General features: G+C 47.4%; 1 protein-coding gene across 1 annotated transcript in view; it reads left to right on the plus strand.

Moving 5' to 3' along the window:
- The window catches only part of PKD1 (polycystin 1, transient receptor potential channel interacting), a 109,409-nt gene that overhangs the window by 81,295 nt on the left and 12,949 nt on the right, over positions 1-15,165 (plus strand). The window contains 14 exon segments of the mRNA XM_083712033.1: positions 659-803; positions 2,587-3,186; positions 4,042-4,207; positions 4,525-4,777; positions 5,437-5,632; positions 7,808-7,978; positions 8,988-9,131; positions 9,854-10,064; positions 10,394-10,520; positions 11,480-11,596; positions 12,125-12,174; positions 12,532-12,734; positions 13,524-13,629; positions 13,744-13,871. Of these exon segments, the coding sequence (XP_083568159.1) occupies positions 659-803; positions 2,587-3,186; positions 4,042-4,207; positions 4,525-4,777; positions 5,437-5,632; positions 7,808-7,978; positions 8,988-9,131; positions 9,854-10,064; positions 10,394-10,520; positions 11,480-11,596; positions 12,125-12,174; positions 12,532-12,734; positions 13,524-13,629; positions 13,744-13,871 (2,617 nt within the window).

A 15,165-nucleotide genomic window follows, 5' to 3' on the forward strand; every position in this document is an offset into this window, starting at 1 on the left:
TCTATATATTACAATAAAGAGTTTGTGAATGTTAATTCAAAACCTGCCAAAGAGTCTGATTCATTTTGTTTCTTCTTCAAATATTTCATAAAAGGTTCCCATTCATCTTTAAAATTAGAGTTATCCTTGTCATGTAGTTTATGTGTCTGTTTTGCCAGCATAGTCCATCAGTTTTTCTTGCCACAGTCCTTTCGTCGGGTTTTCTTCATTCCTCCATCCTTGTGCTATTAAGACTCTTGCCGCATTGCTCTGCCTCTTGAGCATGGGGAGCAAGTGGGAGAGGGGCTGGGGCTGAAGGGAGCTGGACCACAACTCCCATCAGCCCCAGCTAGCATGGCCATAGGATACTGGGACTGATGGGAGTTGTGGTCCAAAACATCTGAAGGACACCAAGTTTATTTGTTTTTTAGATTTATATCCCACCTCTCCTCCAAGGCGCTCAATGGTGTCCATGGTTCTCCCATGGGCTGGGATTTCTCAGCCCATGTGAGTACATTTGCTACTGTTTGGTGTCAAAGATAGCAGTGCATGCCTGGAAGCTGTTGTGTGGGAAGTAGCAGTTTGCCATTTGCAGAAGCCAAATCTTACACTCACATGAGGACTGGCAACTTGGTGGCTCAACATACAAGGTCAATTAACTTGCATCTTGGATTCACAGGTAGCCAACAAGGAGTTTGTTTGCCAAGCTTGCCTGACAAAGACCTTGAAGAAACTGAGAGACATGATGGCCATTCTGCAGGGAGAGACCATGCAAGGGACCATGACCCCAACAACCATCGCAGACAACATCCTCAACATCATGGGTGAGTGCGCAGGAAAGTTCGTTTTTGAAGCAGCCTTCCCCAATCCCGCGTCCTCCATATGTTTTGAACTACAACTCCCACCAACCTCAACCAGCACAGCTGTAAAAGATGGGACTTTTAGTACCTGGGAAGGGCTAGCTCAGTGGCAAAGCATCTGCTTTACATACAGAAGGTCCCAGATTCAATCTCCAACAGCATCTCCAGGTAGAACTGGAGGGGAAACTCCCTTTCTGAAACCCTGCACAGCCTCTGCCAGTCAGTGTAGACAATATGGAGTTTGACGGAGGAATGTCTGGGTTTAATCCCTGGGTTTAATTGTGTGTTCCTATGCCAACCTAGCAGTTCGAAAGCACCCTTGGGTGCAAGTAGGTAAATAGGGACCGCTTTCTAGCGGGAAGGTAAACGACGTTTCCGTGTGCAGCTCTGGCTCGCCAGAGCAGCGATGTCACGCTGGCCACGTGACCCGGAAGTGTCTCCGGACAGCGCTGGCCCCTGGCCTCTTGAGTGAGATGGGCGCACAACCCCAGAGTCTGGCAAGACTGGCCCGTACGGGCAGGGGTACCTTTACCTTTACCTATGTTAATAAATCCCCAAATCAATTTTTGTGTGTGTGTGCGCATAGCAAATCTTCAATTTTGAAAGCCATTATTGAGAACCCGAGGGAACAGCACATAGTTTCCCTTTAAGTGAGAGGTAAGGGCATAAGAAACACTTTAGACTTTGCTTCAGCAAATGAAAACCCTCATATTCATTTGTTAGGAATACAGCCGCCTTTATTCATAATTACTTTCTTTGTGAATTTGAGAGTATGGAATGCGATATTCCGTGTCATTATGCAATTCATGAGATCCTAAGGGAAACCCAGTGGGATCAGTATTCAAGGTTCAGGTGTTAAAAAAAGGGTCCATCTAGATTTCTGCTGAGCACTCTTGGCTTCTCTGCATTTCTTTCCCCTCCATCAGGGTTGAGTTCCAGCATCTTTGCTTATGGTCATCCTCAGCATCAAACATAACTGGAGGGCAGGAGGTTTAATTTGTGGTTGGATGATCAGCACAGTGTTTAATCCAAGGGTGAGGGATCTTTTTCAGCTTGGAGGCCACATTCCCTCATGGGCATTCTTCTGGGGGCCACATGCCAGTAGAGAGAAAAGTGAGTGGCGCTGTGGATCAGACTCTTATTTTTCTACGCTGGACTTAAATTCTAGCAAGAATGAGAGGCTTATTTTTTAAATTGATTTTTAATTTCAAGTAACAAGACATACAAGGAAAACAGAGCTTAGTAGTTGTACAGAAAAAAGGAAAAACAGCAGGAGGTGGTTGTGGTTTTAGATGTTCCAAGAAGGGCAATCAAACAAACACGTCTCTCCATAATGTTCCATTGGTCGAAGGAGGGTGAAAACCAGGTTTGGCTTTCTTAACAAAGTCAGTGAGAGGGTACCATTTCATGTAAGGGGTGTGAGTCTTCCCTCAGCCCCGTCAAAGGTTTCTGCACAGGCAAAACAGAGAGAGAGAGAGAGAGAGAGAGAGAGAGAGAGTGAGAGAGACCTTTCCATCTTCCATCCAGGCAAGCAAGAGGCATTATCAGTGTTCAGCAACACATTCCAGCTAGTCAAAAGCACCTGCAGAAAGGGGCCAATGACAGGTGTAGCTTGGAGAAAATTCCAGGAACAGGCAGAGAGGGCCTCATTTGGCGGCCCATGTCTGAGGTTCCCCAGCCCTGATTTAATTAATTGAACTTCCATCCTCCGTAAGGACTACACTAACCTTCCCTGGCTCCTTTGCAGGGGACTTGATCCACCTTGTCAACACCGTCTCCCAGGAGACTGAGCCTCGGGAAACGTGCAATGACCAGAGCCCCGTCCAGGTGGCCTCCCAGGCGTACGCCCTCTCCACCGACCTGATGCGCATCCTGATGAAGTCCCGAGTCCTCAACGAAGAGCCCCTGGAACTGGCGGGAAGCAACATCACGGCCAAGGGCAAGCGGGCCGGCCCACTGGGCCTCCTCTGCTACAAGGAACACCCCAACTGCCAGTTCTCCATCCCCTTAGCTTTCAACGCCACGTTCTCCGACCTGACAGACATCGTCCAAGTCATGATCCGGGTGGACTACAACCCTTTCCCCTTTGGCTTCGTCACCAACTACACCGTCTCCTCCGAGGTGGCGTCCATGGAGTTCCAGGACAACAACGGGACAGAGATACCGGTGGGGAGCCTGGATCCCGAGAAGGCTATTGCCGTGACGGTCTTGGACCCCGGAGAGAAGAACATCAGCATGACGACGGTCATGATTGAGGAAAGGAGTTCGGGGACTGCAGTGGTCATGGTGGAGGATGACAATGCAGAAGCAGGGTTGTATTTCCAGGTCACCTTCAGTGTTGTAAATGGTAAGTGTGGGTTTTTGTGGTTTCCTCAAAGTTGCTATATGGACCCAGAATTTTAACGACGTCTGTTGTGTATGCATTTCTCCTGCCCTTCCTCCAGTGAGGTTAGGCCAGTGCATTTTAGAACTGTTTATTGGACTTTGTTCCATGTTTGATGTACCTTGCCCTCGGCTCTGAGGGAAAGTGGAAATAAATAAATAAATAAATAAATAAGCAAGCAAGCAAGCAAGCAAGCAAGCAAGCAAGCAAGCGAAGTGGATCGTGCTAAAAACTTGCATGCCTGGGGAGCACCCATCCCTTAATACCTGTCTGGAAGTGCGTGTGTATATATATATATATATACAGTAGATATATATGGATATGGTTATGTAAGTTGAGTGGTTAATGTGCAGCATAGCAGGCAGCTATTTTACATATTCCTCAGGCCTTCTGCTTCTGGGAGACTATGGATACTGACCAGAGAAAGTTCATATTGCCCAGAGTGCTGTCTAGATATGCACATTCCTTATATCCTGTTGTGTGGTTATGCATATTGGCTGGAGAATTTACAAAATTTAGTCAGCCTATGCATGTTCCCGAAGGAGATTGTGTATACTGACCTGGAAATGTCCACAATTCCCTCTCCATGGACAGATAATGTGCACATTCCTCAGGAGGCCTTATGAATGTGCACAGTGGCTGCTTGTTACACACATTAACTGCTCAACTTAAATTACATCTATCTATCTATCATCTATCTATATCTATCATCATCTCAATCCTATATGAAAAAGAGCTCTGTTGCACAATCTCTGCTGCTTGTGGCTCCACCAACTAGTTGTTTTCTGACCCTGTCTTTCCTCTCCTCCTCCCAACAAGACCATTATGTGTCCAGTGAGCAGGAGCCGTTCATTGCTGTCTGTCTCTTCCACTCACCTGAGACCCACCAGCACAACTGCACAGCCTCCAAGAAGATCCACCTGGAGGATATGACCAGGATGCCTCAGGGCGACCACCGGCGCTACACCTTCTTTGTCTCCCCTGAGTAAGTGACACCTCTGCAGCTACGCAGGAGAGCCCACAATGAGCTCCCAGGCAGGGAAAGAACTAGCTGTGGGTGGGGTCTGGAAGAAGCTAGCCTAGTGGCTGACGCTAGTGGATATAGCAGGAGGTGGGTGGATGTCTCTCCTCACTTAAATCCATGCCTTGAATACAGAGATGCAACTATTCTGATTCATCTGCCTGGATTGAAGATTTGTGGTTGAACCATAAACCAAAGTCTCCCCACAACCCCAGGTCAAGTGTGCCTCTACAACCAGTCCTTCCTTACTGTTCGTTTCTTTCTTTCTCTCTCTCCCTTAGCACTAGCAACCCTGCGAGGGAATATTACTTGAACATCACCAACCACTTTGCCTGGACTGCCGTGGAAGTGACCCTGGGCCTGTACAGTTCCTTGTGCCAATATTTCAATGAGCAGGAGGGGCACTGGAAGACTGAAGGCATGGCTCCCTTGGAGGGGGCCACCCCTGACAAGGCTGTGTGCTTAACCCAGCATCTGACAGCTTTTGGTGCAAGCCTTTTCGTCCCCCTTCATTCTGTGCAGTTCATTCGGCCTGTGAGTCAAGTTATTAACTCTTTTAAAAAGCTGCTTTTAACTTTTTCTATATTGATCCATAGGGACACGGGTGGCGCTGTGGGTTAAACCACAGAGCCTAGGACTTGCCGATCAGAAGGTCAGCGGTTCGAATCCCCGTGACGGGGTGAGCTCCCGTTGCTCAGTCCCTGCTCCTGCCAACCTAGCAATTCGAAAGCATGTCAAAGTGCAAGTAGATAAATAGGTACCGCTCCGGCGGGAAGGTAAACAGTGTTTCCGTGTGCTGCTCTGGTTCGCCAGAAGTGGCTTGGTCATGCTGGCCACATGACTCAGAAGCTGTACGCTTGCTCCCTCGGCCAATAAAGCGAGATGAGCACCGCAACCCCAGAGTCGGCCACTGCTGGACCTAATGGTCAGCGGTCCCTTTACCTTTTTATATTGATCCTTATATTGATACTTCTGTTGTTTTGATTCCCCCCCTTTCCCCCCCCCCCTTACAATCAAGCAGTATATACATTACATGGAATAAATAACTTTCTATAGTGATTGTATTTTTAATCTGTCATTGTGTGGGTGAGCTGCCTTGCTCCTCAAAGTAGCCTATAAATTTCTACAGGGAAGGAAAGCACATAGACATAGACACAGACACATATAATATATATGCTTTATATTTTGCTCAGCCTCCAGGCCCAGGTTTGAACTACATTGTGCTGCTGACTTGTGCCATCTGTTTTGTGACGTACTCGGTGGCGGCTGTGATTGTGCACAAACTGGACTTGATCGACATCAACCGCGCGGGGGTGATCCCTTTTTGTGGGAAGAATGGGCTGTACAAGTATGAGGTCCTGGTGAAAACGGGCTGGGGCAAGGGGTCAGGTGAGTAGCTGTGATGCTCTGGGCACTCTCAAAGAAATGTTTGTGTCTTCTCCCACAGCCATGTTAGCACTTAATTATTTAAAGATACAGCCCTACCTACTATGGAGGAATGGTTCATAAAATTAATGGACTTAGCTGAGGTGGCAAAGCTAATGTGTTTAATTAGAGAAAAATCAGTATTGACATTTATTAAGGATTGGAAACTTATTATGGACTTTTTGCATGAAAAGGGAAATGAACTTGTAATAGCTGGATTTGAAGACTGAAAACAATATTGACTTACAGAAAACAAAATAGTTGGATATTCATGACAGACAGAGAACCAGAAGACTTTTTATCTTTCCCCATCTTCTTTTCTTTCTTTTTTCCTTTTTCCTTCTCTTTTCTCCTGTTCCCTTTTAGATTAGATTTTGAAACCATTTCTTTTATTCTGGTGTATTATAAAAATATACTTTGTATTGGGTATGAGTTTTAAAAATAAAAATAGACCTTTACAAAATAATGGCTTTTTCTCCGGGTCTTCAAACCAAAAAAGGCTTCAGGAGTGGCTTGTGAACCACTGAGGGGGGGCGGGGGGAGACCATCCCTACCTGCAAGTTTACAATCCAAATAGACATGGCATAAAAGGGGAATGGTTTGGGAGGGAGGAGGAAGTAAGCACGCTTAGGTTTAGGTTTAGCTTTTTAGGACTGCAGCCAGCTGAATTCTACTCAGCGGAGACCCATTGGAATCCATGGGCTTAATTTCAGTAGCTCTGTTCTGACTGGAGCTTAGTTCTTCTCCTCTTAAAAAAAAAAGTTTTTTGAAAAGGCGTGAGGTTGGTGAAGGCCACCCTGCTTAAACCGCACACCACAGAGCAAGAGGGTCACTGGGGTGGGCTAGGTGGAACTGTTGCGCCCTTGGCAGCCGTTAACAGAGCAAAGAGGAGCCTGGATTAAGCCTTTTTAGCCGCTCTGTGGAGAGAATATCCAGGACAAACATCCCCTCCCAGTAAAATCCTGGCAAGTGAATGAGTATGAGAGCCACTCCTGTTTGGAGAGGAAATGGAGGACGGATCCGTCCAGCCCCTCAGCTGCTGCTCTCAAGGATGCTGTAATGTGATCCCTGGGTGTGGTGGAATAGCACACCAGAGAAGCATGTTCCTGTTCTGACCAGAATGCAGAATAACCCTTCCCAAACTTGCTGGTTGGGGATGGGGAGGAGGCCTTTGTGAATCCTGGTGCACTTCCCCTTGCTGCGAAGAGAGGGGATGGAGAATAATGTGAACCCTGCTGGACAGCAATCTCCCTTTAGGGGCATGTGATTTTTTATTACCTGCATGTGTTTTTGTATGAATGTCTTTAAATTATTACTTATGCTTATTTACGCTAACGTTTTAAATACATTGCAAGTCATAATAGAATTGTGTAAGGTTGGAAGGGATCCCCAAGGGTCATCTAGTCCAGCCCCTTGCAGTGCAGGAATCGCAGCTCAATAATCCCTGACAGGTAGCCGCCCCAACCTCTGCTGAAAAACCTCCAATGAGAGTCCACCAGCTTTCAAAGGAGCCTGCTCCACCGTTGAATGAATCTTGCCACCATAAAGTTCTTCCTAATGTTGCTTTTTTGAGGCCTGTATGTGTATCAAGTTGCTAGCAAATTTAATGAATAATAGTGAATAATTTAAAACCAACCAAAGTGCCACAAAGTCACGAGTGACCTTTTGAGATCACCGGGACACTTCATCAGGCTGTATGTTAAACAACTGTGTGGATGTGTGTTAGAGAATTGGGGTTTCTTTTGTTTGCCCTTTCCCCCCAAACAATGCATTTTTAATGTAATTTGCAATGTAAGGTGGGTCACAGTTAAATTTTCCTGACTATATATATATATTTTAAAATCCTGACATAAAACCGCACCACGAAATTCAGAGTAGCGCAAATCTTCACTTCAGTTATTGGATCAGGAACTGAGAATTAAATGAACTGGACACCTTTCCTCCCTGGGGTCCCCTTTCTCCAGATGCAAAGCTGAGGTGCAAAGAGGGCGGGGGACCATTTGCCCCAGGCTGGAGGCTGGGGGTTGAAGGATGCTTGAAGAGTCCCATTTCACCTTCCCCTCCCCTGCCCCACATGAGACAAAAACCAGGCTACTTTCCTTCTTTAATAATTTGCACTCCCTCCTTCCTTCCTTCCAGGGACAACGGCTCATGTGGGAATCACTCTGTATGGGATGGAGAGCAAATCTGGGCACCGGCACCTGGATGGGGAAAACGCCTTCCACCGCAACAGCCTCAATATCTTCCAGATCGCCACAGAACGGAGCCTTGGGAGCGTGTGGAAGATTCGCATCTGGCACGACAATAAAGGTGCGTATGTGAAAGCAGACTGCAGCTGAGGCGCACCAGGCCTTGGGACCCAAAGCCTGTTTGTTTGTTTGTGCTTGTTGTTGCCTGGCTCTCCCCCTCCTCATGTAATCCACACAACAGCCCTGTGAGGTAGGCTAGGCTGAGAGACTACAGTGAGCTCGGCCCTCTAACCACTACACCACACTGGCTCTCCCAGGGTTATTAGCGGTTATTAGGTGGCTTCGACTCAATCCCATCCCATACCAGCTCAGTTGCGTGTTCAATGTGTGCGCCTAGAAAACAAATTGGGATCCATCCAGCCTCTGCAACCCAAATGAATAGAGCTGCAATTCTTGATGAATTCCAACTCGGCAGTTTCCTGCTGGAGGGCCCCCCCCCCTTTGAAGCTGCGCCTTTCCCATCTGCCAAGACAAAGAACAAAACTCATTGCTAGCATTTTGCAGAGAACATCATAATTACAGTTTAGCAGAGCCTGAATTGTTAAAGCTGAATGAGAAACATAATGAATGTAAAACGGTCACTTAAAAAACTACACAGACCATTTTCAGGCAGGGCTGGTTTGATCATTAGTCAAGAATGAGGCAACTGCCTCAGGCAGCATATGGCTTAAGAAGGAGAAGTGAGCAGCCTTAAGGAGAAGTGGCTAGTCTTTGTGAATCTCCCAATTATCATCCTTCTCTGTTGGAGGACAGATGTATGTGGGCCAAACAGCCTGTTCCGCATTTCCTAAACTAGGTATGAATCCCATTGCCAGTGTTGAAGTCAAATTTAGCTACCTTTTCATTTGACTTTTGTATGTACAACAAGGGGGGGTGTCATCTTGTATTTCACCTCAGGCCACGAATTTTTTTGCACCACCCCTGTACTCAGGATTCTCCCCCCCCCCATCTGCCCCCCCAAAAAACAGATTAAATTCGTGGAGAATGTTAGTGGATGCATCTTTGAATCAAATTAGATAAAAAGAAGATGTCTTAAAGCTGTGTTTCCTTCTCCTTTCCATGCTGCTTAGGGCTAAATCCATCATGGTACCTGCAGCACGTCATTGTCAGAGACTTGCAGACCTGCAAGAGCTACCATTTCCTGGTGAACGACTGGCTGTCTGTCGAAAGCGAGGAGAATGATGGCCTGGTGGAGAAGGAAGTCTTTGCTGCCAGTGAGTGGGAAGGGAGCACATTGAAGACGCAAAATCTGCCTACAACAGCCTTCCCAAAGCTGTTGCCCTCCAGATTTTTTGGACTGCAACTCCCATCAGCCCCAGCTAGCATGGCCGTTTTCAATTATAGCTCCCATTAGGGTTTTCGTTGTTGATGATTTAGCAATTTATACCTTTTGTTAAATAAATGTGGCAATAATCACAAACTTGCTGACAGCGGCGAGAGTGATTGTAGCTCGGAAATGGAAAAAGCAAGGTGGATTTCAAATAGAAGAATGGTATAAAGAAGTGAGGGAGATAGTGATTAATGATAAATTTTTTACGTGTGCTAGCAAAGTAAGAAAGGGAATATGGAAGATAAATGACTTTGAGGAAATGTGGAAAATATTTGTGGAATTTGTATTGTTAAAACAAAAAGGGGTCAAGCCATCTCAAAAAGTGTTAAATTTTTGGAAAGTTGGATGATTATGGTAAATAATGGTCTCGGGGGGGGTTTGCACATTTTTATTTGTATTATTATTACTTTGTTTAAAAAAATATTAATAAATAAATAAATGTGGCAAGCTGAAATGGGGTTCCGCTTGAACCCCCGTCAAACTTTGAAGACTGAAATGAGGACAGTCACTTGGGGGGGGGGGTTGCGGTGAGATTCCTTCTCTGCAGGGACAATAATGTTAAGATGGGCATTTTGACTGACCCTTCCCCCGCTTCTGGCTCCGCAGGCGAGGCTGACCTGAGAAGCTTCTTGCGGATCTTCATTGAGGAGCTGCAGAGGGGTTTCTTTGAGAAGCATGTCTGGCTGTCCCTGTGGGACCGCCCCCCTCGCAGCCGCTTCACCCGCGTCCAGAGGGCATCCTGCTGCTGCCTCCTTGTCTTCCTCTTCCTGTGTGCCAATGCCGTGTGGTACGGCATTGTGGGAGATGTCAACTTCAGGTGTGTTGGGAATTTCTGATCCTCTCTGGCCCAGGAGGGCCACTTACTTCCAAAGACAGAAGATCAGTGGGGAGGCTGTGGAATAGCATGGCCACTGTTTCCCTCATGTCCTGTGGCCTTAAAAAAAGGTGTGTTCTTATTTGTTTGTTTATTTCCTGCCCATCACCCTAAGGTACCAGGGCTGGTTACAGCATTAGAAACAATATTAAAAACAATTTAAAACACCTTACACTCATAAATATTGGGGGGGGGGGTTTCATCTCAGCATTGTCTTGCACTAGAAATTGTGCTAGCGCCCTCCCTGCTTACTTTCTCCTGTCTTTTCCTAGCAACGTGGCCATCTCCACCTTGATCCCAGTCAACGGTGAGACAGCTGTGGTTGGTCTGGTGTCCAGTTTGGTTGTCTACCCCCTGTACCTGGCCCTCCTCTTCCTCTTCCGTATGGCACGGAGCAAGGTAACAGTGCATTGGGGAAGGGGGCAGTAGCCTGTTTTTGGGCAAGGCCTTCAACTGGCCGCAGGCCATCGCAATAAATATGATTTTAGATGATTGGGAAATGGCTATAGCTCAATGCTAGAGCATCTGCTCTGCATGCAGAAGCTCCCAGGATCAATCTCCAGGTGAGGGCCAGGAAAAGCTCCCTGCCTGAACCACTGCAGAACAGCTGCTGGTTAGTGCAGGCAGCATGGAACTAGTTGAGCCAAGGGTCACCTGACTTGGTATAAGGCAGCTTCCTATGTTCTATGGTTACCAGTTTTAGCCAGAATGTTTCATTTAATACATTTCACTGGTTATTTCCTTAATGGGTTGGAATGCAAACATGGCAGTTCCTATTTTTAGAGAAGACAGTCATGTTTATTTATCCATGCATTATAATATTTTGCTTGTGTACACCTGTGTTTTGCACCGTTCACTGAATGCAGTTCTTTATCAGAATTTTTGAGGTTCCTCTTCAAGATTGGCTGGTGCCCAGAAGAGGAAAACAGCTCATGGGTGGCACATATGAAGCCATCTTATACCACCAAGTTTGGTAGCCATTGACCCAACTGGCTGCGTTCTTCTGCTCAGACTGGCAACAGTCCTCTGGCATTTCACGCAGAGATCGATTTCTGGAAGCTTAAATGTGACTGAACAGGCCCCTCTGAGTAACAAAGATATTTAGCAAGTCAATGGTTCTTGTGAATTTCTGACTTAGAGAAGTGGCACCCCTCATCCCCCATCCCTGACAGCTATATTTTAAATAGGGGAAGGGAAAGAAAGTAAGAGCTGTTGGCAGCTGGCTGGCTTTTTCCATTGAAAATAAGATCAAAGTGACTCCTCAAAAGTTGGGGTTACCTGGGAAAGTCTGATAAATTTGCCCTTCCAACTGAAAGGAAAATGTCCTTCCTTGCCTCAAGCGCCCTCTTCTCTCCTAGGTGTCTGTCAGCCAGTCCCTGGCCCATTCAGACCAGCAGTCCTTAGAGATCGACAACTATCTGGACTCGTCTCTTATGGAGAGCGCCTTCCTCACCTTCCCTGGGCTTCGGACAGAGGTGAGAGTGGCAAGTGGCAGGACAGAAGTGTGGGGTGGTTTCTAAAGGGGTCCTAGGCCCTGCCCCACTTCAAGCCCTGCCTTTCTTTCCCTCAGATCTGTGTCCTTTTACCTCATTCAGCAGTGGAGAGCCCCTGGCCCTCGTGATGTTGCTGTTCTCTCAACTCCCATCCTTATTATTAATATTACTACATTAATATTCCACATTTGCTCCAAGGAGCATTAAAGTGGTGTACTTGGTTCTCCCCCCTCTCCATTTTATCTTCACAACAACCTCGTGAGGTGGGTTAGGCTGAGAGTTAAGGTCCTTGAGGTCCTGAACTTCCATCATCCCTGACCCATTGACCTTGCTGACTAGAGCTGATGGATGGGGTTGGAGTCCAGCAACACCTGAGCAAGGGGCTCATGTCAGCTGCCTGTGTCCTAGTGTACAATGAATAGTCTTCACAGTGGTCCTCCCTAAGGGGCTGCATTGATCCCAAAGAACCAAGGCTGGCTGAGCAGTGAACCCTGTTTCCTTCCCTTACAGGCCTTTTCAGAGCAGACCAAAACAGATTTGTTCCTGGACGATTCGAAAAGGTAAATGGGATTTATTTGTTGCATTTATATCCCGCCTTTCCTTCACGGTGCTGTACGTGGTTCTCTTCCCATTTTATCCTCACAACAACTCTGTGAGGGGAGGTTAGGCTAAGAGACTGTGACAGGCCCAAGGTCTCCCAGTGAGTTTCATGGCAGAACAGGGATTTGAAGCCTGGTCTCGCAGGTCCTAGGTCCATCACTCTGACCACTACACCACACTGAGATGTATGCATTTGGCTTCAGTTTGGGCTGTGGGGTCAGCTTGAAGAGGAGGATTGTATTTATTAAAGAGCTCTGCCTAAGGGTGTTCCTTGTTCCCGTGCTCATCCTTCTTTTCTGCTCTTGTTTCTGCCTCAGCCTAATACGGTGGCACTCCAACGAGGCCCTGCTCAACTGGCCCGACCTGCTCAGCGACCCTTCCATCATGGGCAACACAATCCAGAAGCTGAAGAGGGGCAGGACCAGTCGCCATCTTGGCCTGGAGGCTCCCTTGGCAGCTGAGGAGGATAGTTTGTCGCTTGGCTTCCCGCAAGCTCAGGCCAGATACTTCTCAGCTTCAGGTATGAGGCGGGTGGACAGGAAAACAGTCCAAATCTGAATGGATTCATAAAGGATTCTTTGCAACAAACATTTACTTCTCTTTAACACAGAGGTGGGGAACCTGTGGCCCTCCAGGTGTTGCTGGACTATGACTCTCATCTTCCCTGACTGTGCGGGCTGCTGGGAGCTGGAGTCAAACATCTGGAGGGCTGCAGCTTCCCTTCTGAGGTGCCCTTAATAGTCAGGAACAAGAGATTTGCTGCCTGGGATGAAGGACTAGCAGAGAATCTAGAGGGGCCGTTGCATCGGATTTCAACCCTAGCATTGGGATATTGATCTACATGGTTCCCGAGGGTAGCCTGCTACCTGAGGAAGTGCAGAGCAGGATAGATTAAAGGATTCAAGCAGAATTGGGGGTTGGGAGGTGCTGCCACCCTCTGGCAGCTGTTGTCTGATGGAGGTGACACTCCACCCAATATAGTAGGTCCGGCCCTGTTAACCTGAGTGCTGTTTATACAGAGGAGTGGAAGGAACAAAGGAAGGAAATACTTATGCAGTTGAAGAAAGGCAGAGTAAGAATGCATGAGAGGCAGAGGGTTCACTTTCCCCCTTTCTAGGGCATTCATGTCCACCGCACACAGCATAGGGCCAAGGAGGACTCTCAGAGATTGCTGCATGGGAGAACCAGCCTTTTGCAAACCTGTTCTGCATATATTTGCAGAGTAACGCATATGCCCCACACAAGCACACTTCATGCTGCTAACATATCTTGATGTGAACCCAGCTTGACACACGTTTCTTGGTCGCAGATGAAGATCTGATCCGGCAGATTCTCACCGATGGAGCTGGCAGCCTCTCCCACCCTCAGGAAATGGGACCATACCCCAGGGTTGAAACTGACCTCATCTCAGGACTGTAAGTCTCCCATGACAGAGGAGGTAGTGGTGCTGGTGCCTGTGCACGAGGCCAGCTGCTTACTGACCCCCATCCCAAAGGAGTGCTTAACGCCCTTGTGTGTTTTTCTGGCAGATCCAGCATGCTTGGGGAGAAGACAGAGACTATCATGATGCAGCGGCTGACCGAGAAAGGGCAGAATGTAGCAGCAGCAGCAGCCCCTGGCAGAGAACTGAACCGCTCGGCCAAATCAACGCGAACAGGTAGGGTGGGATATGGCAATTGGTGACCAGCTTGGAAGTGGGATTGTGGGAGTGGTGGGAAATGCACAGAGCTCTAGACCCATCATGTCACCTTCACTTTCCAGTCATGCCTAGGCCAGCACCTTCCTCCCAGAGACTGAGCCACCTCCCATCCCCTTGCGATAGGATTTCTTCTAAGCCAGCAGTTTCCAAGCTTTTTCTGGCCACTGCTCCCTTTGTTCCATAAATTCATCCCTGCGTCCCCTACCCTATGAAAAGCATTATTCATTAAAGCAATTTTCACAGCCCTCTAAGGAATATAATAACAAAATAAAATTCAAAACACTAAAAATTAATTGCACAGTTATTCAAAATCCGGTTAAAACTATTTAGTTTAATTAATTCCACAAAGTTAATGAACTTGATCCAGTGATGCCAAAAGTATGATAGCCATTTACACCTCCAGTGCCCCTGTGCTGCCCCCTAGATAATCCCATCACCCCCCAGGGGGTGGTACCACCCACTATGGGAACCGCTGATATGAATTCCGTCACCTTCAGCTTATCACACTCCCACTCTGCCTCAGCTGAAGACCTCCTCTATTGCGTTGGAAGAGTCAGAACAGTGCGTCAGTCAGAACTATGGAACTTGCACCTGCAGGAGGCAGTGATGGCCACCCCCTTGGATGGCTCGGAAAGAGGAGGAGACAAATTCATGGAGGATGATTAGACTATCCGTGGCTACTAGCCATGATGGGTATGTTCTGCCCCTACGGTCAGAGGCAGGAATGCTTCTAAATACCAGAATACTATAGCAGGAGAGAGTGCTCTTGTGCTTGGATCCTGCTTGTGGGTGTCCCATAATGGGCTTATGGTAGGCCACTGTGAGAACAGGAAGCTAGGCTCTTGGCTTGCTCCAGCAGGCTCTTTTTATGTTCTTACATCCTCCCTTCATGCACTCCATTCTGTGGAACGAAGCCAGAATACTGACTCCTGTAACTCTGTGGATGTGCACATACGTGCAGGTCTGCAACCTTTCATGAGGGCATCTGCCCAGCCCCTGTGGTGCTTCTTACCAGCTTCTGTTGCAGCACCAAGACAGGGTGTGCCGATCTTGAGAAAAATAAGAAGTAATTGGGTACACTCTTCCAAATGCCATCTTTCCCCCTCTATTTATATAAAAGGGTTCTAAACTTTTAAGAATGGCGTAGGCCCTGCCTTGCGTGTGTAGCATGTAGCTGCTCTCCCTGCCCCACAGAAGCAGACTGAATAAAGCAAACAAGCCCCTGCTCACCACTTCTGTCTTGTGTGTGTGT

The sequence above is a fragment of the Podarcis gaigeae genome (genome assembly GCF_964106915.1).
Source record: "Podarcis gaigeae genome assembly, chromosome: 14".
In the NCBI taxonomy this organism is placed as follows: domain Eukaryota; kingdom Metazoa; phylum Chordata; class Lepidosauria; order Squamata; family Lacertidae; genus Podarcis; species Podarcis gaigeae.